The sequence below is a fragment of the Nothoprocta perdicaria genome, unplaced genomic scaffold, assembly GCF_003342845.1.
Source record: "Nothoprocta perdicaria isolate Ctin4 unplaced genomic scaffold, notPer1 scaffold_1, whole genome shotgun sequence".
Classification (NCBI taxonomy): domain Eukaryota; kingdom Metazoa; phylum Chordata; class Aves; order Tinamiformes; family Tinamidae; genus Nothoprocta; species Nothoprocta perdicaria.
In genome coordinates this window covers 14,164,858-14,192,215 of record NW_020454093.1, presented here as the reverse complement: position 1 = coordinate 14,192,215, position 27,358 = coordinate 14,164,858, and the positions used below count along the sequence as shown (strand labels likewise).

General features: G+C 36.8%; 1 protein-coding gene across 1 annotated transcript in view; it reads left to right on the top strand.

Moving 5' to 3' along the window:
* The window catches only part of NIPBL (NIPBL, cohesin loading factor), an 80,392-nt gene that overhangs the window by 28,702 nt on the left and 24,332 nt on the right, over positions 1-27,358 (top strand). Inside the window, exons 9-13 of the mRNA XM_026035670.1 lie at positions 8,578-10,176; positions 22,478-22,660; positions 26,156-26,353; positions 26,530-26,601; positions 26,687-26,776. Of these exons, the coding sequence (XP_025891455.1) occupies positions 8,578-10,176; positions 22,478-22,660; positions 26,156-26,353; positions 26,530-26,601; positions 26,687-26,776 (2,142 nt within the window). The remainder of the gene's footprint in view (positions 1-8,577; positions 10,177-22,477; positions 22,661-26,155; positions 26,354-26,529; positions 26,602-26,686; positions 26,777-27,358) is intronic.

The following is a 27,358-nucleotide window of genomic DNA, read 5'->3' as shown; positions in this document are numbered from 1 at the left end:
GGGGTCATTTTTTTTTTCCATGGGAGGGAAATTGAGAGAAAGGAATTTTATTTTTGTTAGCATAAGCTCTTTGCATTAAACTTGTTTGCTTTGCTACCTGTTCAGATATAAATGGGTTATTGGTATATACAATCAAGTAGTTTAAAGCCAGCCTGTTGTGTTTTAATCTAAACCTTTCTCAGAATATTACAGTAAGCTCTTCTAATGCCTTAAGATTTAGACCAGCTGCTACATTAATTTTCAGGTTTGAGGTTTCTACCTCGAGATCTTCCTTACTTTTCTCAAGATCCTATATACTGTGAATAAAAAAATCTTAATGTTAAAAGGAGCTCTCAGTCTTTTAGACAGGGGAGAGAAAAGAAAATTAACCTTGAAAATAATGCCAAATTTGGAAAAATCAGAATGTCCATCTTTCTTTCCAATACTTTTTTTTCCAATGTTGTTAGTCATTTTTTTAGTCAGATTTGCTAAATTTTAAGCTCCTACTTACCCTGTGCCGAGTATTCACTCACTCAGATTTTCAACCGCTTCAGAAACACTTCTGTGTAACGCATGTGTCTTAGCACGTTAAGGAGTACTGCTTATCTTGGCACTTTTCCCTGGGTTTTGTGAGATTGGTCATGAAATCCTAAGGTGCTAAACATTTTATTGGGAGGCTATTGCTATTTATTTTTTTAAAAAAAAAAACTTTAAAAGAGTAGAGTGTTTTTAAATAAGACAAACATTTTCATTATCTTCATATCTGTGGCTTTTTTTCCCCCCTCCCCTTAACTTTTGAAGATTCATTGTATCCATTTCTTTCGAATCTTTCAATGGATTCTTTGAATTAGTGAAAGAAAGTGAAACTGTAATAACGTTATTTCCAGTAACTGGATCAGTTAGGGGGCACTTGGATGCGTGCCATGCGCACTCCTTTTTATTTTATTCCGTCCCGAGCCCATAGCAGCAGAGACACACATCCCAAGAGTGTGAATCTGCCGGAGCAAAACAACAGTTATAGGTAAGTAACTTTTTTCTCTTACCTTTTAAGTTCTTATCCAACTCCTCTCCCTTCCTCCCCCTTCCCCATCACCCCCTGAGTCCCCCAAAGAAGAAGGTAATAGAAGAAACACTATTAAGAATGTCTTATGTCTTATTTAGCCAATAAATAAAATGACAATGTATAATTATAACCAGTATATTACCATTCAGTTAGAAAAGTATATTATAGGGGTTATATTTCCTTAACAATGAAGATGTATGTATAATGATTTATCTAATAAGCTTGTAGAAGGCTAGACCAAATAATGAAACAATAATAATGAAGCAAGAAGGAAAAAAAATTGAGACACATAAATCATCGTGTCTCTGTTTAGTGGGAAGATATGAAAATTAAACACTACGTATTTTGTGTATAAAACAAATGAATGTGCAGAATTGCATTAGATCTGCATTTTTTTAGTGTTATGTAATGCTTGAAACTGATACTTCCGTAGCTTTCCCACAGAAAGCAGCTTTATGCTCTCAAGTCCCTATGGATGAGGGATTTTCTCCTTTTGTCTTCAGACATATATAAGAAAAGGAAGGGGAAGAAGTTCTTTGTTTATCTAGAGAAATGGCAATGAAATGTTGCCACTCTTCTGTCTAGGAAAAAATGCTTAGTATTTTTTAAAGGATGAAATACCTGTTTGGATGAGAAAAAAAATGTTTAAAAATTTGGGTTGCCCTTTGCTTAGGGTAGCACAGAAATCTGTTCATGTAAACTAATACAGAAAAGAGCTAAAATTGATAGTTTGATAAGAATTCTGTCTTGTTATAAATTATATTATAAATTAAAATTGCCTAATGGCATGTAGCTAACGTATAGCATATGCCATTGCTTGTGCCCATTATATATGGATGGGAGAATTTACAGCATTGCTTTCCTAGTGGTGATTGCATTTGTTGTGGGACAATCATTTCTCTGCAAAGGATTTAACTTTTGCTAAGGTAATGGCAGATATAGCTACTTCAGTTTATTAAGAGTTTGTCAGCATTTCAGTAGGGGACAGTCACTAAGTTCACTCTTGATACCAACCTAAGATGACACAGACCTTTTTTATTATAATTTTCTATAATAGTAAATTTCTATATTTCTATAATATACAGTTAATTGAAGATATTTTTAACTCAAGGTGTGATGTCAGAATGAAGTGAACATCTGGAAGCAGATTAAGAATGCAGGAATAAATTTGAAAAATATATATATATATGGTTTTTAAAGCTCGTACAAGTGACATGTTCATACAAATGACTAAAAACTATTTGGATATGTTAATTTATCTCCTATAAGTGGTACATAAAATAAATCWCCTTTTCATTAAGGCCACTGTTAATATGTTGCATTTTGCTTGTGAAATTAAGTGCTGCGTTGAGTGTTTCAGAACATAATTGCACCTCGTTTTCACTCAGATCTTTTCACAATTCAAACACATAACCTAACTGCTAAAAAGTATTTGTATATGTGTGAACTCATTTAAGAAAAATGAAACAGTCACATGGATAGAACTTGGCATCTGTGTCAGAAAAATCTCTTTCATAATGGAATTAAAAGCATGTTATTTGTAAAAGCCTACTCAAATTTAGAAAGATAAAGTTAGGTCTACAAGCCTTAAAACAAGTGTAGATGATCAACTTTATTTCTGTAGTATGTATTATATATTCTGTAGTATGTATTATATATATGTTATATGTTCTTGTTGCTTTCTAGGATAGTATTCCTTGTATGTTACTATAGACAGAGAATAGTGCATTGCAAAACATTCTTAAATGGAAAAACCTCCACAATACTGCATTTCATTCCCCTGTAACACAGCAATTCAGTGTGCTGAACTTCACAAAAATGGAAATTCTGGAGTCTGCTGCACCCTAAGGGGTGTCAGAGCCTGCTGGGTCAGTGCCTACAGGTGTCAGGTTTGTCCTGAGTGAGTCTGGACATCCCTCCCGATGGCKCCTCTCGTTTTGCTGTGTGACTAGAACTTTGATAAAGTCTCTTGAAAAATCGTTAAAAATTGGCAGCTGTTTTGGTTCAAAGACTCAGAAATCTCTGTGCCTGAGAGCAGTTTGAGAGCAGCTGGAAGCCCTCAGGTTGCTGTTTATTTTAAAGTCTTTGGAATTACATTCTGTTCTGCAAAGCTTCCTATGGCAACATCATGACTATACTGTCTCAGTTCCTCCTGCAAGGGAGCAAGCAACAAAGACAAAATTTTTCCCCTCTTTGCTCAGCTTCCCCTTCAAGGGGAGAACCTGGAGCTGTAGGAGTCCCTTCTATTGATTAGAAGGGTCTCTGCGTGTTTGTTGTTGAAATGTAGTCTCAGAAGGAGGTCAAGTGAGAGCAAACTCTTACAGTCACTGATGCCGACTGTTCAGACAGGAGTAGGAAGTTAAGAAAATCTGTGTTTGCCCTCAGGCCACTGATAGGTGAGTCATTATTGCTACTAAAGCAGTTTCAGTTATAAACCTTCCTTGTGTCCAGATGCTACTGAACACTTTGGATTCTTGTGGTCTGCATTATACTGCTGGTTCTGGGTATGGCATGGGGAAGAACAGGTGACTGACACAGAGAGATTTGTGAAAGATGGTTAGGAATAGCAGAATGCTTGTCCACACTTGATTTGTGAGAGTGTGGTTATGTGTTATTTGTTGAAAACATGATCTTGACAACAGTCATTGACAACAGTCTTGCCTTAAATGCTTGCAGTTGGATGACTTGTCCTTGTTGTTCAAAAATGGAAGGTTTGATAAGCAATAATTGTTCAGGACTGTATACTTGGTGTAAATTTATTCCATGTTGATTTAATTAATAAGTAGTATTTTAAATAAGTGAAAGTATATCTCAGGAATCTCTGAAGAATATCAGAGCTTTTAAGTGCAATTGGTTCATCCAGAATTCACTGTCAGAGGACAACTCTCCTTTGCGGTTCTGAAGAGAMGTATGGACTTAACGAGCTTGGATGTGAAGTCTCCAGGTGAATCCATTACCGATGTAAGTGGGGAAATGATAATTTATCTCTTGTATCTCCAAAGAGATCTCTCCAAAGATCATTCAAAAATCCTTGGATTTTCGAGCCCACCAAAATGTGTAAATGCTGAAGAACTTAGCAATTCTCTGAATTCAGGAACTGTGCAAGTGTTTCCTCTCTGGAATATTTACAAAAGGTCAATTTCATTTTCATACAGCATGCAGTTCTAAAAGTCTTTAGGCTATTGGCCTGTTGGAAGAGTTTYATCTGTTGAAAGAATCTAGTGTGGGACTTCAGACCGTCATCAGATTTGCAAGAATGCGACAGCATTGGAGACTTCAGCACTGATGGTTTTCTGGCTGCTGCTTTGTACAAGATTGTCCATTTACAGGGGATATTCTTTAACCTGGCTCCCCTCATGCAGCTGCTGCTGTTAACCCTCACTCAGCTTCCAAGTACCTCTGTTTTCAGGATCAATGTTCTTTAAATCACATGGTTGACTTGCAATTTCAACACAAATGTATTTGAAAGTGTCTGTGACTATTCCAAGTGCGAAGTATTTTTGCTCAGAGATTCTTCAGTTTCTAATTATGAAAGTACTCATTGTTGTGGCACACAAATATTTCCAAAAGTGAAGGCTACCTCCATCTTCAGGACTGCTGTTTATAACATGACAAGGGAGGCAGAATTAATTGGGAATTCAGCTAACCTTTTTCTTCCATAAGACACTTGTGGTTYTTGTTGTGTTATGTCTCTCATAGAAAGCACCAACCCTGTGACCTTTTTAATTTGCGACAAAATCTCTGTTAGTTTTTTTTTATAGTAACGTAGACTATGCTCTCGCATTGAGTACCAAATTGTTACCTTTTCATGTAAAGAGAACATTCATGTGGATCTGCCCAGTCAAAAGAAAGAGAAAACTTCAATCAAGCTCCTCTGAACTGTCATAAGTTAATTCCAGGGATCTTTCTGGATGTAATCATACTCCTAAAATGGTTAAAAAAAAAAAGAGAACAAAGTTTCTTAAAAGAAAAGAATCTGGATGGATACACAGTCGATAATGTACTCAGAAAGTTCTTCTGTGCCTTCTGATTCCATTTATTACAGACGTAGTTACGAAGAGAGCGAAGAGTGAAGCAAAAAGCTCCTGATCACAGTTCACTGGTCTCGTGAGTCCTGGAATTCAGAAATGTGGCAAGGTGTGAACCTAGGTCTGCAGGACTTGGAAAGAAAATATTAGTCTTATACTTTGGCCTGGATCCTCATGGCAAAAAGAAATTATACTATCTGTGGAATGGAGACACTTGGATACTGATGTTGTAGAAGATACAAAGCTTATTTGAATGGATATTTGAAGTTTCATATCTGACATACTCGGAGGTCTTGATGTTCCTGCCTTACCAAGGCAGATTTATGCAAACTTTTATATTTGATTGTAAAAGAGAAGACATTAAAACTTCTGTTTTCTGAGATTACTTGTCTCTTCTGAGATCTTCGATATTCTTTTGGTTGTTCTCATAGAGCTGCGGGGCTGAGCTGTCATAAAGCCCCCTAAGTTTAATCACAATTCATAATTTTGCAGTTATCACTACAACCCAAAGGAATACTGTGTTCATTACTTCTTTGGAAATAGTGATATTATGTACTTGTTCTACCTGTAGTGTCTTGGTTCAGTCTGATATTTGCATGCATTTGGACCTAGCTCCAGAAATCTCAGTGGCAAAATAGTAATTGCCAAGTCTGATTCTGAGGATAGTCATCAGGATGCATGGGAAACGTGAAGAAACCTATGAGTAAACTGTATATTTGCCTAAAAATTAGCTAGTCCTTTAGCAAAAGTAATCTTTGAAGGCATCCCTTTCTTTGATAAATTGTCAACAAGGTTGTGGTTATGGTAATTCAGTTAAATATCACTATTCAGTAGTCAAGAAAAAAGAAGAAATTGCATTAGAAGATCTTTGTATGTAGAGGGAATGTGTCAAGTTGTGACGTGATTATTCATATGTTCTCAAAGAATTTACAAGTTGACATTTTGGATGATGAAGATGCCCAGCATTTTGAACCTGGTCAGATACGGAAGTTCAAGAGAGAAAATTGGTCCTCCCTGAGTTATTTTGGTTGTTTAATCTTGGAGCCCTCAGCATGAGGGCTCTGTAAGGTGAGTTTTGGTTGATCTAGCTCCAGCATTTTAAGGCATCACAGCTCCTGGCCATCTGTCTTGCTCCTATAGTAGGAGTAGCAGAAGGAAACATTTGCTTGGCCCTTAGAGGACTTGTCCAGCCTGCTAGGTTAATGCAGCCCGTCATGTTTGCTCTTTTGAGCTGATGCTCAAGACGGTGAACTGCCCTTGTGGAGGTGTGGGCGCACGTTCCCTTCTGCTATGGTCACAACGCTGGGTAAAGGAGTAAGGCAGGTAATGGGTAACAGTCATGTCTTAAAGGTTGCTGTTAGATCCACCCTCCATACTGAAAGGGACTTTTCTACTGTGGATGATGTTTCTGGGTTAAAATAGAAAAGATGAATGATTTTTTTTTTCCTAAGAAAACAAGTTGCTCCTTTTTATCTTTTTATTTTGATTTTTTGCCTCCTTCAAAATTAGTAGGATTTAATTAAAAAATAAGGTAGGGATGCATGTGTATGAATGTGTATTCATATATATATATATGTGTGTGTATATATATTTATATATATATAAACAACACAAAAGTCTAATTTGAATCCATTCAGTGTGGAAGCTTCATGATCATTGCTAAGACCTTCCATGAAGTTCAGTGAGGCTCAAGCTTTTTTTTTTTTTAAAATTGCATGAAAGTTTCAAAACATTTTTTTTTTAATTGGTAGTGTGGGGACATAAATTTATAAAAGCATTCATATCCAGGAGATGCTGTTATAGAGCAAAAATCTCCATGCTAAAAAGTTACACCTGCTGTGTGGTAAACTTACTTTGTTTCATGTGTCTGTTGTGAGTTGACTGGCTCTCCCATAGGTTTTRTGTTCCTTTGCAAAGATCTTTTTGCAGTCACCCCTTTTTTGCATGGAGTTTCTTACAAGTGTCTTTACTGTGGGCCACAGCCATAAATATTGAATATTATGGTGCAGATTTAGGAAGTGAGTGATGTGCAAATAGGAATGAGAATGAAAATCATGGAAAAAAAAAGCCYGTTCATGTTACTGAAATTGACTACTTGTTACGGTGTTTTGATGTTAACTTTGGAGATTGTCCTTCAAAGTTTTTGTTCTTCAGAATAAGAGTCTTCTACTGGTTTAGAAGAAAGTAGAGATTGTAATTCTGCTTTACAATTTGTGGATTTTTTTTTTCTTATAGTTTATTTTGCACTTCCCCTGTTTCCATCCTCATCACCCTATCTCCAGTTTCCGAAAGGGAGCTGATGAGTTATATTTAGATCACAAATTGAGGCACAAAATAGGTTATATTTCATACAGCACCTTTGAAGTCTAGACATAAATAYTTATTTTATATTTGTATTAACAACACGTCTACATGAGAATTTCCAACCTATGTTCATTCATTCTTGAGACTTAAAAATCAAATCCCCTCATTACAGTGAAAACGTGTGGGTATTTTCTCCAGTTTCTGAAATGTTAGTTGACAGATGAGAATGTTAGTTGCAGGTAAGACTTAGTTTTATTGACAGTAATTAATTTTAGCCCAGGTACCACATTAGTAGTATAAACAGATTGTAGCTTAAATGAATAGTTAAGATTTTTTTTGTGTATTTTCTTGTGCTTCTCAATTCTATCAATTCTACCAAATTACATGGTGTGTGGGTGGTTCACAGTTTTTCTGCATTCTGCTCTTGATTGTTTTTTAGCACCAGTTGAAGGGGTTGTTGCAGAGTCAAGCTCTTGATGTTRCATAAAGTTCTTGTTAAAGTTTTTATTTCATGCATTAGAAGTGTTATGGTTGTAAAGGGAAATTATCAAGTTTGCAAGTATGTAACAGCCCCCCACCTCATATGTGTATGTATGTGTTATAGTATAGACTCCAACTCTGGGTATACTACTTCGCTTCCAAGAGAAGCCTCGTGCTGGAGTTTTAATCATTTCATTCATTGTTCATGTGTTTCCCTGCTATATGCAAGTCCAACTAATACACTGAACCATGTAAGGAAAACATTTGTTGTAATCATTGTAGATCCCTGCTTATTTCATGTGTAATGAAGCAGGCTGAATCTGCAGAACAGAAACCTTTATAGTAGTAGTACTATTCAAAAAGTTTTTATGAAGGACCTCAGTTTTGGCATTGCAGACTTTTGCTTCAACCTTCAACTCATTTTGTTATATATTGCAGTTGCTTTATTAGATGGTTTCCTTGGGAACTGAATAGGCACTTTGATTTTTTTATTTTGTGTGTCTCAAGTGTTGGGGTTTTTTTTTTTTGCACATGTGTTGTAGGCTGGAAATGAACAGCAATCCATCAACAGAAGTATTAGCTAGAGAAGTTTTATTATTTTTAAATAAATATGGTGAGGGGGGATTTGTTAGTGGGAGTAGAGAGGAATGGACATCTTTACTTAGACATGTTTCCTATATATATAACTTGTGTTTTTTTTCTTTTTCTCTTTTTAATATGCAGATAAGCCTTTAAAGAAGCGAAAACAAGAAAACAAGCCACAGGAGGCTGGGGGTGCTACAGGAGGAAACAGACCAGCTTCTCAGGAGACAGGTTCTGCAGGAAACGGGGCAAGGCCTGCGTTGATGGTCAGTATTGATCTTCAACAAGCAGGAAGAGCAGACTCTCAGGCAAYAGTAACTCAGGATTTGGACACCATCAAAAAACCTGAAGAAATTAAACAGTATAATGATGGGTTTGTGTGTGTTCCCCAAGAAGACACTGGTGGAGTTCTTAAACTTAAGCCTGAAAACCATCCTGAGATCCTTAGGAAAAAGTCTGACTTTGAGGGCCAGAAGACAGATATACAGCAAAATGAGAACAGACAAATGGAATTCCAACAAAACGAGAGCAGGCGGTTGGAAAGCAAACACAATGAAAACAAACAGGTGGAAGCTAAACATGAAAGCAAGCATGAAAGCAGACAAATGGAAGTGAAACAAAACGAGAACAGACAGACAGAATCAAAACAAAATGAGAGCAGACAAATGGAGATGAAACAAAATGAGGGAAAACAAAATAATGGCAAGCAGGAAATAAGGCAGAGGCCTGAAACGCCAAAACAGAAGACCGAAGGCAGGCCTGAAACGCCAAAACAGAAGGCCGAAGGCAGGCCTGAAACGCCAAAACAGAAGGCCGAAGGCAGGCCCGAAACGCCGAAACAGAAGGCCGAAGGCAGGCCCGAAACGCCAAAGCATAGACATGATAATAGGAGGGACTCCAGTAAACCATTGTCAGAGAAGAAAATTGAACTATCTAGGCATAAACCAGATGTGAAATCTGATCCTTCAAGGATGAAATCTGAAAGTAGATCTGATCCGGGAAAGCAGAGACCAGACGGGCGTTCGGTGTCTGATGCTCCGAGGCGTGACCATGACAGCCTTAAACAGAGGCCTGAGGACAGAGGGGAGTCYGAGAGATACAGAGGAGACCCATCCAAGATTAGAAGACCTGAATATTTGAGATCCTCGAACAAAAGCGAACATGATTCTAAGCATGGTATCAAATCTGATGGTTCCAAAACTGAGAAATTGGAAAGGAAACATAGACATGAGTCTGGTGAATCAAGGTTTTCTTCTGGGGATCAGAAATCAAGACCCGACAGCCCTCGTATAAAACAGGAAAGTAAAGGAGATTCTAGTAAATCAAGACCTGATAAAGCTGGTTTTAAATCACCTAACAGCAAGGATGAACGAAGGACAGATGGTAATAAGAGTAAAGTAGATAGTAATAAAGCACATGCTGATAATAAAGCAGAGTTTCCCAGTTATTTGTTGGGGGCAAGATCTGGTGCGTTGAAACATTTTGTCATTCCAAAAATCAAGCGTGATAAAGATGGCAATGTCACTCAGGAGTCAAGAAAAACGGAAATTAAAGGTGAACAGAAAGATAAAGTAGAAAAGATTGGTCTAGTTGAAGATCTAAATAAAGGAGCTAAGCCTGTAGTTGTTCTTCAGAAGCTATCTTTGGATGATGTGCAGAAATTTATTAAGGATAGAGAAGATAAATCAAGGAGCTCTTGTTTTAAACCTAACAAGAACAAGTCATCCAAATCTAATAAAGGTAAGATTATTTTAATGTTAATTACATTCTATTTTGCACATTTCTTTAGTTCCTTTAGCCTTGCTATTGCAGTGGTCAGTAATTTAGCTCAGATATGATAGTTAATTTATGTTTGCTTACATGATGATTTTGGGGAATCAAACTGAAACTGCTCTCATTAATATCTAAGAACGTGTTAGTGTTGAAAATCTTGCTCCAGTATAAATGATTTTTTTACTCTAGTGAATATGAATAGTAAATATTTATTTACCATAGTCCAATATGAAGGAACACTTAAGTGGTTTTAAACTGTACTTCTACAGTAGTTTAATCTGGTAATTTACCTAATTAAACATAACTGGTGTATGTATGATTTAAATAGGTTTAAGTGTGTCTGTATAAGGTATTGGTACTACTGTAGATAAATCAGTGCACTTTGAACAGTGGGATATGCTACGTAGACTGGCTGTAAGACAATTTCATACTTTTAAGTAGAGGTGAATGTGGTTTTCCAGGGAATGCTTTGACATGGTGCAGAACACTGTTGCAAGATCCCATCTGCCTCTCTTACACTATAAATATGACACTTTGGGGGAACCAACACCTTAGACTGTGTGACAACAAACTTTAAAAAGCATCCTGTGTTTACTACTTGACTCTGTTTCCATTTTAGAATCAAGTCTTTAGGAGAATTCAAACATCATTGTCTTTAAGGTCCAGTATATTCATGATGTGGAGAGTGTCTTATTCAGCGTAGTTGATAAATTTAATATCTAATTGTTTTGTCTGTTCTGCTGAATTTAATGTTTTTGATGATTGCTATTCCTCTTGCTTTATAACCGTCTTTTTTGGTTTCAAACTGAAGTAGATCATTTCACCTTGCGAAAGGCGGGTTACTAACCAGTCTTAATTTGTTTTTTAATTTTAGACTCTAGATAACTGTGCATTTCAAATTCTTATACTGCACATTTACAGARTTGTTATGTTTCAAAATAGACAAATAAGTGGCAAAAGAGAAAATTTAAACTTTATACAKGATTCTTTATGAACATATGGTTGCAGGTATTCCTCGATGCTGAAGAATTTGAGATTATTTTTTCTTTTCTTGCAGGCTTATTAAGTGAATGATGTAGGAACCGTCTTTGTGAATGTATAAACACATTTATGTGCAAAGGTGAAGGCTGTGTAATTTATTGTGATACATCTCTCTGCTAAACAGATTGTGAGTGACTCTTGGACTTGTAAAGATTTAGCAGTTCAAGATGAATGTCACTTTTATGAAGTATCAGCCTCCCCGTTAAATATTTTCCATTTATCCTGAAAATACAAACATTTTCCTTTCTCTGAGGCTCAGAGCAGGCAAGATTTGAGTTTCTAACAATAATTAGTATCTGGAATTAGCCATAAAATTATTACACCTTTGAAACCTTCTATGTTTGCGGATTTCAAATGAAACCTTTATGTTCCTGACAGAGAATACTGAAAGTTTTCTTATGGTTTTCAGCACTAATCTTCCAAAGACAGCCTTTTAATTCACACAATTTGATGTGCAGAAAATGTTTAGAAGTTTGAGATCTCTTTGAGCTGGGTACAGTGCAAGGATACTTTCTGAAATGTTAAAACACATTTTTCTGTAATTTGCTTTGTCTGTAGTTATACAGTTTGTTTTAATAATGTCTAATGGTTTTAGTGACTTCTGTAATCGGCATAACTCGTAGCTGCGTCACACGAGCAATGTGCTCATTTTGAACTCGGGTTTATAATTTTTCTGCAATGTTTTTGTGTTTGCAAAATTCATACATGTGTCTTTTTTTCTCCTGAAAAATATATTCCAATTAGTGAGGAAAGTTTTAAATGTAGCATCAGTCTCTCTTGCTGTTGTATCCTGAAGAAGATTCTTGCAGTGTTATTCAAAATAGGTTTAATGAAGAGAATTATGTAATTAGATTTCACTTACAAATCAAGTTTTGGATGTTCAGCCAGACAGATTCTGGAGAAATTGTCATTGTCTTTATATTTTTCATGTATATTTCTAGTTTTACATTTCTTGTCTAGTTTCCTCATATATTACTACTTCCTGGGATATATTGTACTGTATAATTAGATGAACTGTTGTGTTTTTAAAAGGTTCCTAACTCTGATAGGTATCTGTTCATAAGGCATAGTCTGTTTGACAAGAACTGACCGGCTGATACTGATAAGATCCATGTCATTCTTACAAATCCATCCTCCCTCCACTTGAGGGTAGTGTTGTTTATAGTGTCACTCGTTTACTTAGAATCTATTTTTACAACTAGCAAATGTAGTTTTCATAAACATTCTATATTTAGTTCATCCTACATCTCTTATTAGGTAGTAGCAAACTTCTTCTAACGTTGCTTTTAGTATCTCCATCCCACTTCTTCCATTTCTCTTGGTCCATGTAGCTTAGTATATTTTGCTGTTTAACTTTCCTTTGTTATCTCCTTGTATTCCGTGTTCTTTGTTTGTCCTTTCTCATCCCTCCATTCCTGAAGGAAACATCTTTTACTAGCATGATTACATGCAAATGCATGCTTTAACTTTCATACAGTTTGAAGTAGTTTTAGTTCATCTAGTTCAAAACACTGTTTACAGAGTCATTCCATTGGGAKCGACTTAGGATATTTTATATGCACTTTTTAAAAAGATAAAATAAATGCTTTGTGTGATGAAAGTCTGTACTACTTGTAATAACACTTTCCAAAATCATACCTTTACTTGGCATGTGGATTAGCCTTGCATGGTACTATAATAATACAGAACAACATTTTAATAAAATTTTATGCTGAAGTTTGGAAATTTGTTAAGATGTTATGTGTCTAGGAAGATAGCCATCAACTGCAGCGTTACAGAGACTGACGGAAGGAAGGCATTAGTAAAGCAAACCTTCATTTTTAAAATCTTCAACCTACATTTYAGAAAGATTTTGCTTTTGTACAAATTTTTAGCTAGCATGTGACTGCTAAGATTGAATCATCCTCACGGTCCCTTTGATATTTACAGGGAAGAAGCAATGTTTCTCCCTTTCCTTTGGTCTGTCAGCATTTCTCTAAAAGATGCACTGGAGCTCAGAGGAAAGTTGCAGCAATTTGTTTTGTGGCATTTTTATTGMGTGGTCATGTGAAATCTTGTGGCCTGTTTTCCCAAATTGAAATGAATTGTAACACTCTTTTATTTTTATTTTTTTTTAATATCTGTAAATGCCTTATTGTGCTTTTATTGGAGATCTGTGTTGTGGAAACCTCCCTGGAACTTTTCTRTTCTTTATGGTTCTGCCTGCAGTGCTGAGGTCATGTGTTTGCCATCCTTCCTTTGCAGAGCTTCAGTGAGTACTTCCAGGCTGCTGCTTATGGCTGTACTGCTCAGCTCCCTTGAAATGAGAACTGCCCTCTGGTTTCAGTAACTTGTTCTGAGCATGACAGGAACTGTCATTGTCTGCCTGTGTAAGGAGTTGTCTGCCCTGGTTTGTATGTGTTTGCAGGACTGGTTTTTGAAAGCGAGCTCCCTGTGTGTAATACAAGTTTTATTTCTAGGATGACTGTTTTTTTAAGATTTGTATAGAAGTACCTTTGGAGTCTTCAAATGTCAACTAAAAAGACTTTGTTTAAAAAAAAATAAATTGAAGAATCTAATGCCCAGTGCTTATCCTTCATAGCTTAGGTGGTTGTTATAGAGTTTAATTATCTGCACTTAAAGTTTTCATACAGGTTTTCATAGCTCCCTACAAGTCTACCTAGCAACACTGTCCTGACATGTTCTGAAATTTGAGTAACGATACTCTGTTTTCTCAAAGCTGCTCTTTTTTCTGCCTATTTTTATAGGAGCAACTAAAGATTTTGCTGTAAGTTACTCTTACTAGCCTTTAATATCATAGTGCTGATACAGTGCTTCTAGATTTACTGTTTTATGTTTGTGTATTTCTTTTTAAATTCCAATTTAATTTTTTGGAACAAAAAATACACCAGCCTGCTCCACACTTGAATTCTAGCACTGCTGGAAGCAGTCTCCCTTGTGAATCAGAGTAATCGGTGAGGTGCTCAGCTTCCAAGGATGGCAGGAGAGGGAATTTTCCAGGATGCACAAAGCAGTATCCAGGTCCTGGTGGCTCGGTGGGACTGCTTGTGCCTCGCTTGTGCCTCTTGCCACTGTCCCTGGGCCGCACAGCAAAGCTACTCCTGTAGCTGCTCCCTACTTCCTTCCTGTTATTTCTTTTTCTGTGGAAAACCTGTGACTACCTCTGTGGAACTTCACTAGACTAGAACAGGAGCAGTCTATCTCTGGTAGCATCAGGAGTATCTAAAGATATTTTGGATTTACATCCAACATATTCATTGGATATTTTAATATATGCTTTGTCCACTTKTTCCTCTTCCTTTTTTTCCCCCCCCCTCTCCTTTTGGTATTGTTTTGAACAGGATCATTTTAAAAATATTCCGGACATCATTTAATCAAAAGCTAAAATAAATTCTTGATAACTTGTTAAATCCAATAGTCCAGAAGGACCTTAGTTCTTAAGCAAGCTTTGCACCAGAATGAATGATTTCTGCTTGCAGGGATGGCGTGTCCAGTCCCCAGGAGTTTGTTTAGGTGCACGTTGGCTTTGTACTGCATGGGGGCTTTTGGTGTTGGTTTTTCAGAAGTAGATGTTGGATAAACATCTTTAATATGTTCAGTTTGTTGTGTGTTAATATCTGCTAGGCATTCAACAGGTGCCTCCTGGAGTCCTTTCTTGTCTTGGTTTGTTATCTTAACAAGAGACATTCTGACGTGTCCAGAGGCTGCACAAGTTCTCCCTTACTCGTCTTTGCCACTACAATGACTATCCCAGTGCTTGTTCTCACAGCTGTTGTTCTCCTGTTGTGTCTTCTCTGGATAGAGAGAGTGATCCTCGTGTATTGAACTGCTGGGTCTTAACAGTAACAATAAACTGGACTGAACTTGGTTATCTCATACTTTGTTCATCTGAAATATGATGCTTTTTCTGTTTGGAGATGTAGGTAAGAGGGCCTTCTTAATTAGTTTACTTTTGAAAAGTAACTTAGGCAACTGTGATAGAATTTAATAATCTGATCTTTCAGAGCAATCAGGCCTTTTGCTGAAGTCTGTTTGGTTCTTGGGCTTTGATGCTCAATTAAGTTTCTCTTTGTTTCTGGGAAAAGCTTCATCAAAATTATGTTGCATAAGTAATCTATGCAAAGTGCGTTGTGACATAAATTACTGGCCTCCATTTGTGTATCTGACGTATGCAATGCAATATGCAATCTGACATATTCAATGCAAACTTCTTCAAGTGTCAAAGCATCTGAATACAGATGTTATTTCTTACCTTATGTACAAGGCTATATCAGCAAAAACATTGGCTTGAATTTTCTTTTAAATGGAAGATCTGATAAAAATCCAAATATTTACTGCTGGTAAATTGACTTTTCTATTGCTTAAAGTTTTCACTAGTTCTGGGTGGCTGCTTTCATCTAAGCAAATTTGAACTACAAGCTTGAAACTTTGAATTTAATCCTTGTTCATTGATAGCAATGAATATAATAGAAGGACAGAGAGCTATTTGTTCTTCAAATTGCTAAATTATTGTTTTATCAGATAAAAGTTCCTTAAGGATATTCATTCATAAGTATCTTAGAAGAAGCAAACAGTGGAGGAGATTCCTGTGATGATATTTTGAATGCTAAAGACCAAGAATTTTTCCATGGTAGCATAAGGTAAAAGTAGAACTTTTTGATGACCTTGAAAGTCAGAAATCACATTTAAATCACTGTGTGTGTTTGGCTTGTTACCCGCAAACATCTTGCTTTATATTGCCTATATAGGAGTTTTTCCAGTATGAGCCAAGGTGAAAAGACTCATTTGAGGTGCGATTTGATTTTATTTAGTGGAAGTCTGTCTTCTTAGGTGAGCCTTCTTGGCTGAATTCTTGATTTCTAAATAGTCTCTCTTTAAAGTATCTTTGAAACTAGCCTGCTCCAGCATCCTGTTAAAGACTGATTAAGATGAAAGTCGGAAAATAGCAGTAAGAATAGAAGAACTTGGGATTGTGGTGGCTGCAGCAGTTGGTCAGTGAGCTAATGACCGACATCTGCACGCTGCAAGCCCTGGTGCCCCGTGGCAGCACTCGCCGCGTGTGCATTCCCTGCGTGCGTTCCCTGCTTTCTGCCCGGGGCCTTCAGAGACGTCTGTGAAAACCTCACCCCTCAGTCAAATTCTGATATCAATTTCTAAGAATATTTTGAAGTACTTCTGAATCAGTGCTGCGTCATCACGACCTCTACTAGGGCGTGCAATTATTTATTCAGTGTCTGTATTCTTTCTTCTTGGACCCTCCATCGTRAGTCATATTCTCAAGGCCAGAGCCAAAGTCTGAAATATAAATCAGGAATCTGAACYTCTCTTCCATTGAGCCAAAATCTGGAAACCTCCCTCCTTGAATTCTTTTTCCAGGATGTCTTCAAGGCCTTGTGTTTKCAGCACAAGGCCTGATCTATGAGCAGGATCTGTGCAGTCTTACAGGCCATGCTTTGTTGTAACACTGCTTTTCCCCTCTTTCCAAATGCCTGCCAGTGCGGAATCCTGTGCACCCAGTTGCTTGAGGGGTGGTTGCTGAGGGGCTCTGAGCCTCCCATGTGTTTGGTGTGTGTGCATAGGTGTGAGTTGGTGTGCCCAGAGCTCAGCAGTTATCTCTGCTTGTACGTGGTGAGGATAAGGAGCTGGAGAAAGGGCTTTTAGCCTGCTTATAGGATCTGTCTGTCTGCCTTTACACAACCTCCTAAGGCAGAGAATGGGGAAGGAAAGAGGCAGGCCAACGATACAGATGGACAACTTGTCAGATTTGGTTTTGGTCTGTATTTGAATGGATGTTCCTCAGCTGGTGACATGGCGTTGAGATGAAAATGGGGCTCTGTGTTACGGGCAAATGTACCTTCAACGTGCTTTGAATATCTCTGGGTAAAATTCTTCCTTTTTCTGGCATTTCCCCATCCATTCTTAAAACTGTTCAGGGCACAGAATTTCTAGGAGGAGTGTGAAGCTGGTGTGCGAGGGGCTCCACTCCCCCAAGCAAGGGTGAACTTGGTGTGTCRTATAAGGGAAACACTGCGGCTGGAGAACTGAATCTGTGGGTGCGAGATAGAGACACARTGAAGGCCCTACCTGTAAAATGTCAGAACATTTTAAGGATAAGGATAGGAGATCCAAGGTATCCTATATAGGATATATATTGGAAAGGGTGTGTTTAGATTTGCACAGTGAGGGATGTTTGAAAGCCCAGCTTTCCCAGGCAAGCTGGTCATCACTCACTGATAGTCGATGGCCCTTCTCCATCCATGCCTGAGGATGCTGCTGTAATAGTGCTCAACGACTTTAAAAGGCTGCTTATTTTCCAGACATCTTTGTGAAGTGGGGAAGTACTTTTATCCTGACTTTTATCTTTCAGCTCTTCATCTAAAAGGGAAATCTGTCTGCCTGAGTAATTTTTAGACTTAAGCTGTGACTCTATCTTGTTGTAGTTACAACACAACCATCCAACAAGAAAGGAGACACTCTTGTTCTAGAATAAGAATGTATTTCATTTGATTTAGTACTGAGAGTTTGAAGGTTGTTTGAGATGAGCTTAAAAAGAAAGTTTTCACGCCTGCATGTGTGTCTATATAGGAGATGTTATCAGTGTAATTATAGTGGTAGCCCAAAGTGACCTGAGAAAGTTAAACAGCAAGTTGGTGATAGATAAGGGTGCTAAACTTAAAGCAGCATCAGTTTTTATTATAATCACTGAGACTTYCTCACTGTTAATGTTCAGAGAGGACAGCTAAGGAGAATGAGCTTGACTTGACCTCTGTGGCATGACAGGTGATGCAGGAAATGGCTTCTGTGGCTGAAAACAAATCTACAAGTTTTATTTTTTTGTTTGTTTGTTTAATTTTTTTTAAATGTCAAAATGAAGAAGTGCAGAAGTGGAGGGTGGTTAATCTTCAAATTCCTGAATACGAAAAGATGGAAAGTCAAGTTTCGTGTCCCCTTCACAAAAACAAGTAGCACTGTTCCCTCTTATACCCTTTCATACTATTTCATATAGTATCTTGACATTTAGGAAGTTTTTCATTTRAAGATGAAAGGTATATGCAATATTTCCAATTATAAAATTTCATTAACTATATGTAGTTTTACTTCTTACAAACTATTAATATGCAGAAATGAGAAAGATAATGTATGACAGTCAGTTTGTGGCAAGCTTTGTGACCATAAACCTTTCTGGTTTCAAAATGAACTACAGGAATTTTTTTGTTTTGTTTCTTCTTGCATGTTCAGATGTTCATTTGCCTCTATAGATTCATGTGCAAACATTATTTTGTTGTCACAAGCATCTTAAAGTAACTATATATATAAGCGAACTGATAGGTGCYTTAGGGATTGTTTCTACTGTCGTGAGCGTCCCTTGCAGCTGTGGAGGTGACAATTCAGAGATTAGGCTCCCAGATCTACTTGAGCCTTGTTGGTTGGTTAATTCTTAGGAAATTGCACCAGACTGTGAATCCTTTTTCCTACTTCAAAAAAGTAAYGGCAAATCACAGATGGCAAAAGAATAAAGTTTATTGGAGTAGGCTTTGATTTCGTGACAGGAACTAGTTCTCTGATCCTGGAAAGCTGACCTAAGTGCCAGTAATGTATCATTTCCCTTTCCATACTTGCTTGAAGTTGTCCCTTGAAGCCAGGTGAAAATAATCTGGCCRTGCTGATTGCTGTATTGAAGGAGCTGTACTGGCCACGCTGAATGAATGGAATAAAAGTCAATAATGATGCTACGTTTTTTTTTTCTGTTTAACCCAACTTGAAGGCATTCTTGTTTTGGATGCATCTTCCTGCAGCAGTGATGTCTATTTAACTTTCAGATTCAAAGTGATGTGGTTTTTGTGTCCCTCTGATTAGGTTTTGCAGAGTGTTAGGTAAAGTTACAGGCTGTCTTCAAACTTGAAACAACAGGAGCAGAAAGTGACTCTGAACCTTTTGAGTCAGGTCTCTGTCTTGCGATTTTTTTTCTTARTCTGTACATGAAGAGGGGAAAAGTTTTATCCACTGGAGAGCTATGGAAGTTTTCSTGCTATACGGGATGAAACATTTTGAAAAGCTTCCCAGGTGGAAATAGAACATAGGGAGAGGCTTCCAGCCTAATATTTCTCATTTCCTGTTTGTTCTTCTAGTTTCCTGTTTGATTTTTGCACTGTAATACGTTTTGTCAAAAAATGCATGTTAAGAAACAAGTGTCTTGGCAGTCATTGGGCATCCAGTAACAGCTTGAGCTTCTTCAGTACCTTCTCTAAGAAACCTGTTGAGCAGCCACACTGCAGCAGCTTGTTCGTCTTCCTGCAAGCAAGAAATATTTAAGCCATGCAATAGATCTGGACAAGCACTGAAGAAGAAATGGTTGTTCGTGTGTGGCAGCTCTTCGAGATGAGTTGTTCTTATTGCTGTTCTGTGACTTACCCCYCTTTTTCACTGATGTGCAGTATATTGATGTTGAGATTCCCTGCAGTGGAGCAAAGATTGGGTTAGGAAGGTGGTTTTCTCCCTTTATTAGAGTTGAGGCGGATTTGAGAATATGTGTAAACACTGCCTGAAGAACACTGATGTCTAGGGACTGTTTCAAGCATATTGTGTGTGCCCATCACACACTGCAAAGATACTCATTTCCTTGATGAGGACAGCTCTTCCTAAAGCTTAGTTTATTGGAATGCGTTCTTACTAACTTACAGAGTAACTTTTTATTGAAGTTACTTTCTCCTTTGCTATTAAGTAGACCATGTGGAGCAAGGAGAATGTAACTGCTTAAAATGGAGACAAGAAACATGATATGAAGTCTTAGTAAACTTAAACAATTAGAAAAATTGAACATGGCACCATATGTGCTTCTTGTAAATACTGTTAGATGGTTTTAGGTTGTATATCCTTTTAAACTTTTTTGAGTAGTATTCCTGCAACCTACATGGGAATTAGCATGGATTTTATAACCTAGTGTTTGTTGCCATGTGACCAGATTCTTAGGAATAACTGGATCCTCTATAGTCTTGGTATATCCCTCTGAAAAAAGCTTCATGTTTTGTAATAAATGAATTTTCTGAAAGAAAGATCTTAGTAAGATGTTACTAGAGAGGGAGGAATGGGTCACCCTGACTCAGTATAACATTAAAAAAAAAAAATTAACAACATCTTGGCTGGAGTCTCAAAGTTATATAATATTCCTGAATTCCTTTTAGAAGGATAGAGAATCCTTTCCTGTGTATGTCTGAGWTGTTGCTACATGTGCCATCATGTGCAACTCCTTTGTGTTGCATTAGTAAAACCCTCTTTAGAATTGATGATTTGCAGTCCTCAGCAGCTGAGGAAACGATGCTGCAGCAGAGTTGCTCSAGGTAACTTGTGAATGAAACAGAGACTGCAAAGAGGGCATGAGGGCTTTATGAGGGGAACTTCAAAATAATTTGTTTGTTCTCTTTTCTGCTACTTCTTTATTGAATGAAAGAAAAACTAAGATATGCTCTCCAATAAAATAAAAATGGGAAAGATTATAGTCTGATTTAAATACATATCTGTAGAGGGAGCATTTCAAGTAACTTTTTGATTTGGATAATTTTAGCAATCATCCTGTTTTAAAATTCACTTTTCATAATAGAGTAGGAAAGGTTTGAGATAGATTTACAGAGAATGTGTTGGTTTCTGTAGGTTGTCATGCATCCAGCTTTTAAACGTCTTGCATACATGCATCTTTTATCCTTTTGCTCAGAGCTACTTTTTGCMTTATCGTTATTTGACCAAATTTCCCGTAGGCTTCAAGCCCTATGAGTATTGGTTGTTTTTACTGGATTTGCTCAGGCTGCATAAAACTGGGCAAATGTGTGTGAGAGAAATGTGGTCAGAGGCCCTTTGGTGAGTGGTCTGTGTCTGTGGAAATTGTTTTTAAGCATATTGATATATGAATTTTCCYGAGGTCTGGGGCTGATGTCAGCTAACTGCTCTGCAGAAACTGTGTGGTGCTTCAGAGAGACACGGATGGGTAATGCAGGCACATCAGCACTCAGCTGCAGCGAGGCAGCTTCCACATTGAGGCCTGTTTGGTGTTCACCTCCTGAAAGGAAGTAAATAAAAGTGACCACAGAGTCGGGGTGAAGCACAGAGACACGATATCTTGGGAGATATCTTTTTATTTGTTTAGGAACAGGTATAGTAAATGCAATTAAAAAATAAATGCAATTAAAAAGAATTCAGAGGATGATATTTTTTGCAGGGTGTTCTTTCATATATGCAATAATCTGCAGATGATTTCTTCTCTGTCTATAAATGATACAATTGACCTTGGGGAAGGACRGAGAGATACTTACGACAAAGGTGTTTGTTCTTTTTTGAAAGAGATWTACAATTCTGTCAAATAATCTTCAAATCTGTGTAATAGGCTGTGTGGTAAATAAAGATAAAACTTCAAAACAAACCCCAAAGAAACATTGAGCCAATTTGCTGTCTTTATGTGCCTGGCAGAAGACTTCTCTGTAAATTTTGGAGATAATTAGGAAAACTGACTTTGTATAGGCCTAGTATTTGTCTCAAAATGGGATGAGAATGGTGAKATGTTGTCTTAACTGTATGTTTCTGGGGAAAAAGTGATATTTTCCAGTCTGTTGTTTTTCTGTATTAAACAAAAAAACCCTGCAACTTTGTGTAACAAAATTATGCAAAAATCTATGTTCTATTATGGAATTATTAATAGGAGACAAGAAATGACTTGTAGTAGAGTTTGAGATGTCAGCAATTTGGCTTTTATTTAAGGATATTGAGAATATCCTCTACCTACTGGTAAAGGGGAAATTGATGTCTTGCATGCACTAGGGAATATATTTGAGAATAAAGAGAACTATAATGAGATAAAATGAAACCTACACTTTTAGGGAAAAAAACCCACTATCAACATTACCAGAGCAGRAACCAAAATGAGACTAAATTTTTTGGAGTGGAGCAAGGATGACTTTTTACGAAAGAAATGCGCTGATTAGTATTTGTTCCATTTATATGCTTGATAAAAAGAATTTTCATCGAAGGAGATATATGTGCAGTATATTATGTTAACGTATAGATGCGGTGTGACCACTGTATACAACTTTGGAAAGGACTGTCAAATACATACGTGTATATTTTTACTGTGATGTTGTTAGTGGATGTACTGCAAGCAGTTCCTGAGAAAGGTCTGTAGTTTTCAATCCTTATTTTTATCTTCAAATTCACCTGTATTCTTTTTACTCTCCATTAATAGGTAGCATAGATCAGTCAGTGTTAAAGGAGCTGCCTCCCGAGCTGCTGGCAGAGATCGAATCCACCATGCCGCTCTGCGAACGTGTGAAAATGAACAAGCGCAAGCGGAGCACCGTCAATGAGAAACCCAAATACGCTGAGATCAGTTCTGATGAAGACAATGACAGTGAAGAAGCTTTTGAATGTAAGTAGAATATAATTCTGTTTCTGCTGCTAAAGAAGGCTAATATTTTGCTCTTACCACAAGTTTTACTTATTATTTTAAGTTGTCTAACCAAAGTCATAGAAAAACAAGATAAATTTGGTGTCTAGGCAATGACTTGACCAAGGAACTTCAAACAAACAAAAAAACCCACTTAATTTCAGTTCCCACTCAGGATGAAAAGCTACAAGCTGTTAGTTTTCCTTTCTCATTACCTTATGGGAAACCACTGCCTGTGTCTTTCTTTTTATAGTTGTGCTGTGAAATGTTTAATGATCAGATTAAAAAAATGCCATGTAAAGCAGGTCAGAAAATTTATTACAAAGCTATGGAAAGAAAATTTTAGTTTAAAATTAAAAATCATTACTTGGTTTCATTGGTAAGAAAAGCAAATCAGCCCCTCTTGGATCTTTCTGATAGGATACTTTGAGAGTATTTTTGCCTAGAAGTTTGTTAAAATATTTTTTTCTTCTGGTATTTTCCTGGTGTATTGCCGAGCAAACTGGCAATTACTTCTGATGGGTTCTCAGAGTAGCATTTGCTGCTGCTACTGATCTTGAATTCCAATGTTTTCAAAGGAAGAGAGAAAGCATTTATTGAGAATTTTGTGTTGTAATCAGGTAATCAACATATGGGTTGGAAGAAAAAATAAATTGCCATGTGCATCTATCTTAAGAAGGGATTTTCTACATGTTATTAAGAATTTAGTTTGTAACCATGGGAATTCAATTAACATTAAAAGAAACACTGAGTCAGTTCACAGTGAATACCTCCAGAGCTGTGTTACTTAGGCAATGCTGCAGGAGACATTGCTGCTAACCTGAGCAAGCACCTCATGTAATGATTTCTTTTTTGTAGTTTTTTAATTATTGTTTTGCATTTACTTGTATAAACTTTATATTGAACTAATATCAAGCACAAAAAGCTTTTCTCCTTAGATTCCAAAAGAGATGTTGTTGTCCTGATTTTTAACTTGTTTCAAGCTCTSCTTTTTATTGATATATAGCAATTCTACATCCATACACATACAAAATTATAATGGACTTTACAAAATTATAGAGGGACTTCTCTGATCTTTCTCAAAGAACCAGAAAAGAATACCCCTTTTCTTTTGCTTTTAAAATACTACCAAAATGATGTTGATTTGGCTCTGTGTATGAGATCTTGAGGTAACATTCTGCCACTCAGTATGGCAAAGCACTAATGATCATTTGCTTCTTTCAGGTTTGTATATTAAAATCTCTGTTTACTTTCTAACATAACGTCACCTGTTCATGATATTAATAAAGAAAAGGGAAATAAAGAGGGTAAAACAATATTGCTCAACGTGGAAAGGAGAGGATTGTTAGAAACTTCAGGGGCGTTTTAGTAATATAGCCATTAGTGWCAGTAGTTGCAGAAATTCTTAAATATAGGCAATTAAGGGGAAAAAATCACAATAATTTTATGCTTCAAGGGATTAGATTCATTACGTCAACTTAAGAGGTGTTAACATGMTTCTGAACAACTCAGTGGGGATATGAAAGGGAGGGAGGAGGAAAATMTCCTAAAGGGAGATTATATTATCTCTCAAAGGATACTGCAGAACTGAACTGAAAAYGAGAGACAGTGACCATGATGATTTGTGTCAAACACACTCCATGGATTTGTACTTTTACAAAAATATATATTTCAAATTTATTTTGTATGTTTRCCGTAGAAAAGTGTATAAAAAGTGAATAAAAAGTGATTGTTGTAGAAGATAAATTTCTTTGAGCAACTCATGAAGATRGGTCAGTGCAAAAAAACTAAATGATAGGAAATCCAAACTTAGTCAAAGGAAATCCATCTCATACCCTAAGTGCTAGATGGGATTCTCCATAAATGCTTGGTAACCTTCAGAAGGAATTTGGATATTTATGTTCTGGATATTCTTTATGTATGAAATGAATAATTTTTGAAATTTTATTAAAATTGTCCTTTTAATCACTCTTAATGACTTCAAAATTGGTAGAGCAGTGATTAGATTCTGAATAGCTGTTTCTGTGTCCATCTTATTTAGCTTATAGAGCCAGCACAATCTGTTTAGTTAAGCAGCCCTAACAAATTGATCAGTTTAAGTTTTCACTAAAAAGTAATATTGGAAGTTACCTTTCTCATGAAGATGTAGCGGGGGCCAGAATTTGTCCTTCCTAGTTTGATGCTGAGGAAACCAGAGAAAACTTATATATGTTTCTAAACTGAATACATTTGAGCTGGAAATCATTGAGGGAGTGGACAATGATTTTTAGAATTGCTTTTGGGAACAGAAGTACTCTACAATCTAATTACTCCTTCCTTAGGCTGGTATGACCTTAAGTTCAAAACTTTTGATTTTGAGTGGAAAAAATGATTTAGTTTGAGCCTAGACTGACTACAATTTATATCCTARTGTATATGATATCCTCTTTCCTATGCCTCTTAGTAAACTGGCATTTTAGAAGGGACTGTTACAATTCTGCATAAGCCCTTGGAGCCAGCTTGCTCCCTATGTACGATCTTACCTCTCTAAACTTAAGGAGAGTGGGATAGACACACKTATACACATGTTAGGGTTGTTCCCATGCAGGTTCCTGGGAATAATAAAATCTACTAGTCAAGAATTTAATGTTTTGGAGCCATTTTTCACCTTTACATCAAGTTGTGTGTTATATATTTTATTTGTTAGTCCAATTATCCTGTTACATTAGAGAATGGAGAATTGGATGAATTCATGGATGAAACAATATATCCTCCTCAATTTGTGTTAAATCTCAGCATCTCTACCCTTCAAGGCACAAGACTGCCTTTGAAAATAGCAAAGACTTCCTCCCCATCCCCTAAATGTCTTATTTCATCCAGGCTCTGTTTCTGCCTGTRCATTTGTCCATTTTTCTTCACTGTTCAGCTCTGCTAGTTTATTTTGGTCCTGACTGAAAACCAGTTGCATTTTCCTTCTGTGCTACATGTGCACTGTCTGCCTCGAAAGCAGAGGTTCCAACTTTCTACCTTTGTACTGAATTCTGTACCATATGTATCACAGCAAAATTATAGATATGTTGGCAAAATAGAATATTCTTTAGCAATTAGATCATCCAGTCTCATTGAAACTTGCTGTGTTGGATGGATAAAACCGTCACTGAACTGGAACTTGGGCACCACCTATAGCTACAGTTTAGGTGATAGAAAAAACTATCTTAGTGTCCTCTCGTGAAAGGAAGGGAGGAAAATTATTTTGATCTCTTTTGCTCTCCTTTGTTTAAATAGATGCTCATTAATTTTGCTTGTATTTTTGTCAGTTTAAAGCAGTTCTGTGTTATTTAAAATGAATTGTTAGAACAGTGCCATTACTATTGTTTTAATGTGTTTGCTTGTTTTACAGTACATTTGTACAATAGCATTTTGCTTTAGCTTGGAACTGCATTATTTTGTGCTAGGAAAGTGCAAATCTTGTACCAATAATAAAAATTCTCTTTCCAGCTTCTCGGAAAAGACATAAAAAGGACAGAGATGCAGCCTGGGAGTATGAAGAACATGACAGAAGAAGTTCTGGTGACCATAGGAGAAGCGGCCACTACCACGAAGGCAGGAGGACTTCGGGCAGTAGCCGGTACCGTAATCGCAGCCCTGACGACTCTGACATGGATGATTATTCTCCTCCTCCGAGCCTCAGTGAGGGTAACTCATCACTATAAAAGCTTTCTTCCTTCCATAGTACTGAARCAATATGAGAGAGTATGTTGAGCATTTTAAAATAAACATCTTTGCACACATTAGTTAATATGAGCATAAGAAATGTAAAAAATACATATCATACTTTAAAAAGTTGAATATTTGTTTCTTTCTTTAATTAGTGGCTAGAAAAATGAAGAAAAAAGAAAAACAAAAGAAGAGGAAAGCTTATGAACCTAAACTAACACCTGAAGGTAAGTTCTTGATTGTGTTTTCTTTTTACAGTTTGTATTTTCTTATTCATACATAATTATATATACTTTTTTTTCCCCYCACCAGAAATGATGGATTCTTCTACTTTCAAAAGGTTTACTGCTTCAATAGAGAATATTTTGGAAAACTTGGAAGACATGGATTTTACTGCTTTTGGTAATCTGCCAGAATTTTTTGTATTTTACCCTTCTATAGATTGAAGAGGCAACAAAAGAATCTCAATATTTTCAGTATTCCTTTTCTTGTGTGATTAGTTGCTTGTGGTACATACTAGGGTATGCAGTGTTTGTACCTATTTGGCTTCCACCTGGACTAGGTTCCTATACCTTTCAGTTTCACTTACTGCTACAGGAAGAAAACCCTTTTTCCTACCTAATCCCAAAGAAACATAAGTATTAAAAGGAGAAATAATTTTCTACTGGGTGAAAAGGGTACCTCTTTGCATCATCGTTAGGGTATTACCTGTTCATATGCCTGTCTTTGTAAACAGCACTAACATAACTTGATTTTCATGTTAGTTGTATCAGGAAGACACATAATTTTGTATGTGCCGTGGGCTTTGCCCTCCCAGAACGTGGGTGTTCAACACGAGTGTCTGAGTACTTGCACACCCATGGTGGAGACACTGAGTCTCACAGATACTCCTAGTCCACTTTAATTCAAGCAAAAGTAATCACATCACCATCACTTTTGACTAAAGGAAGTATGATTGTTAATTTTTTCTCTCTCTCTCTCTCT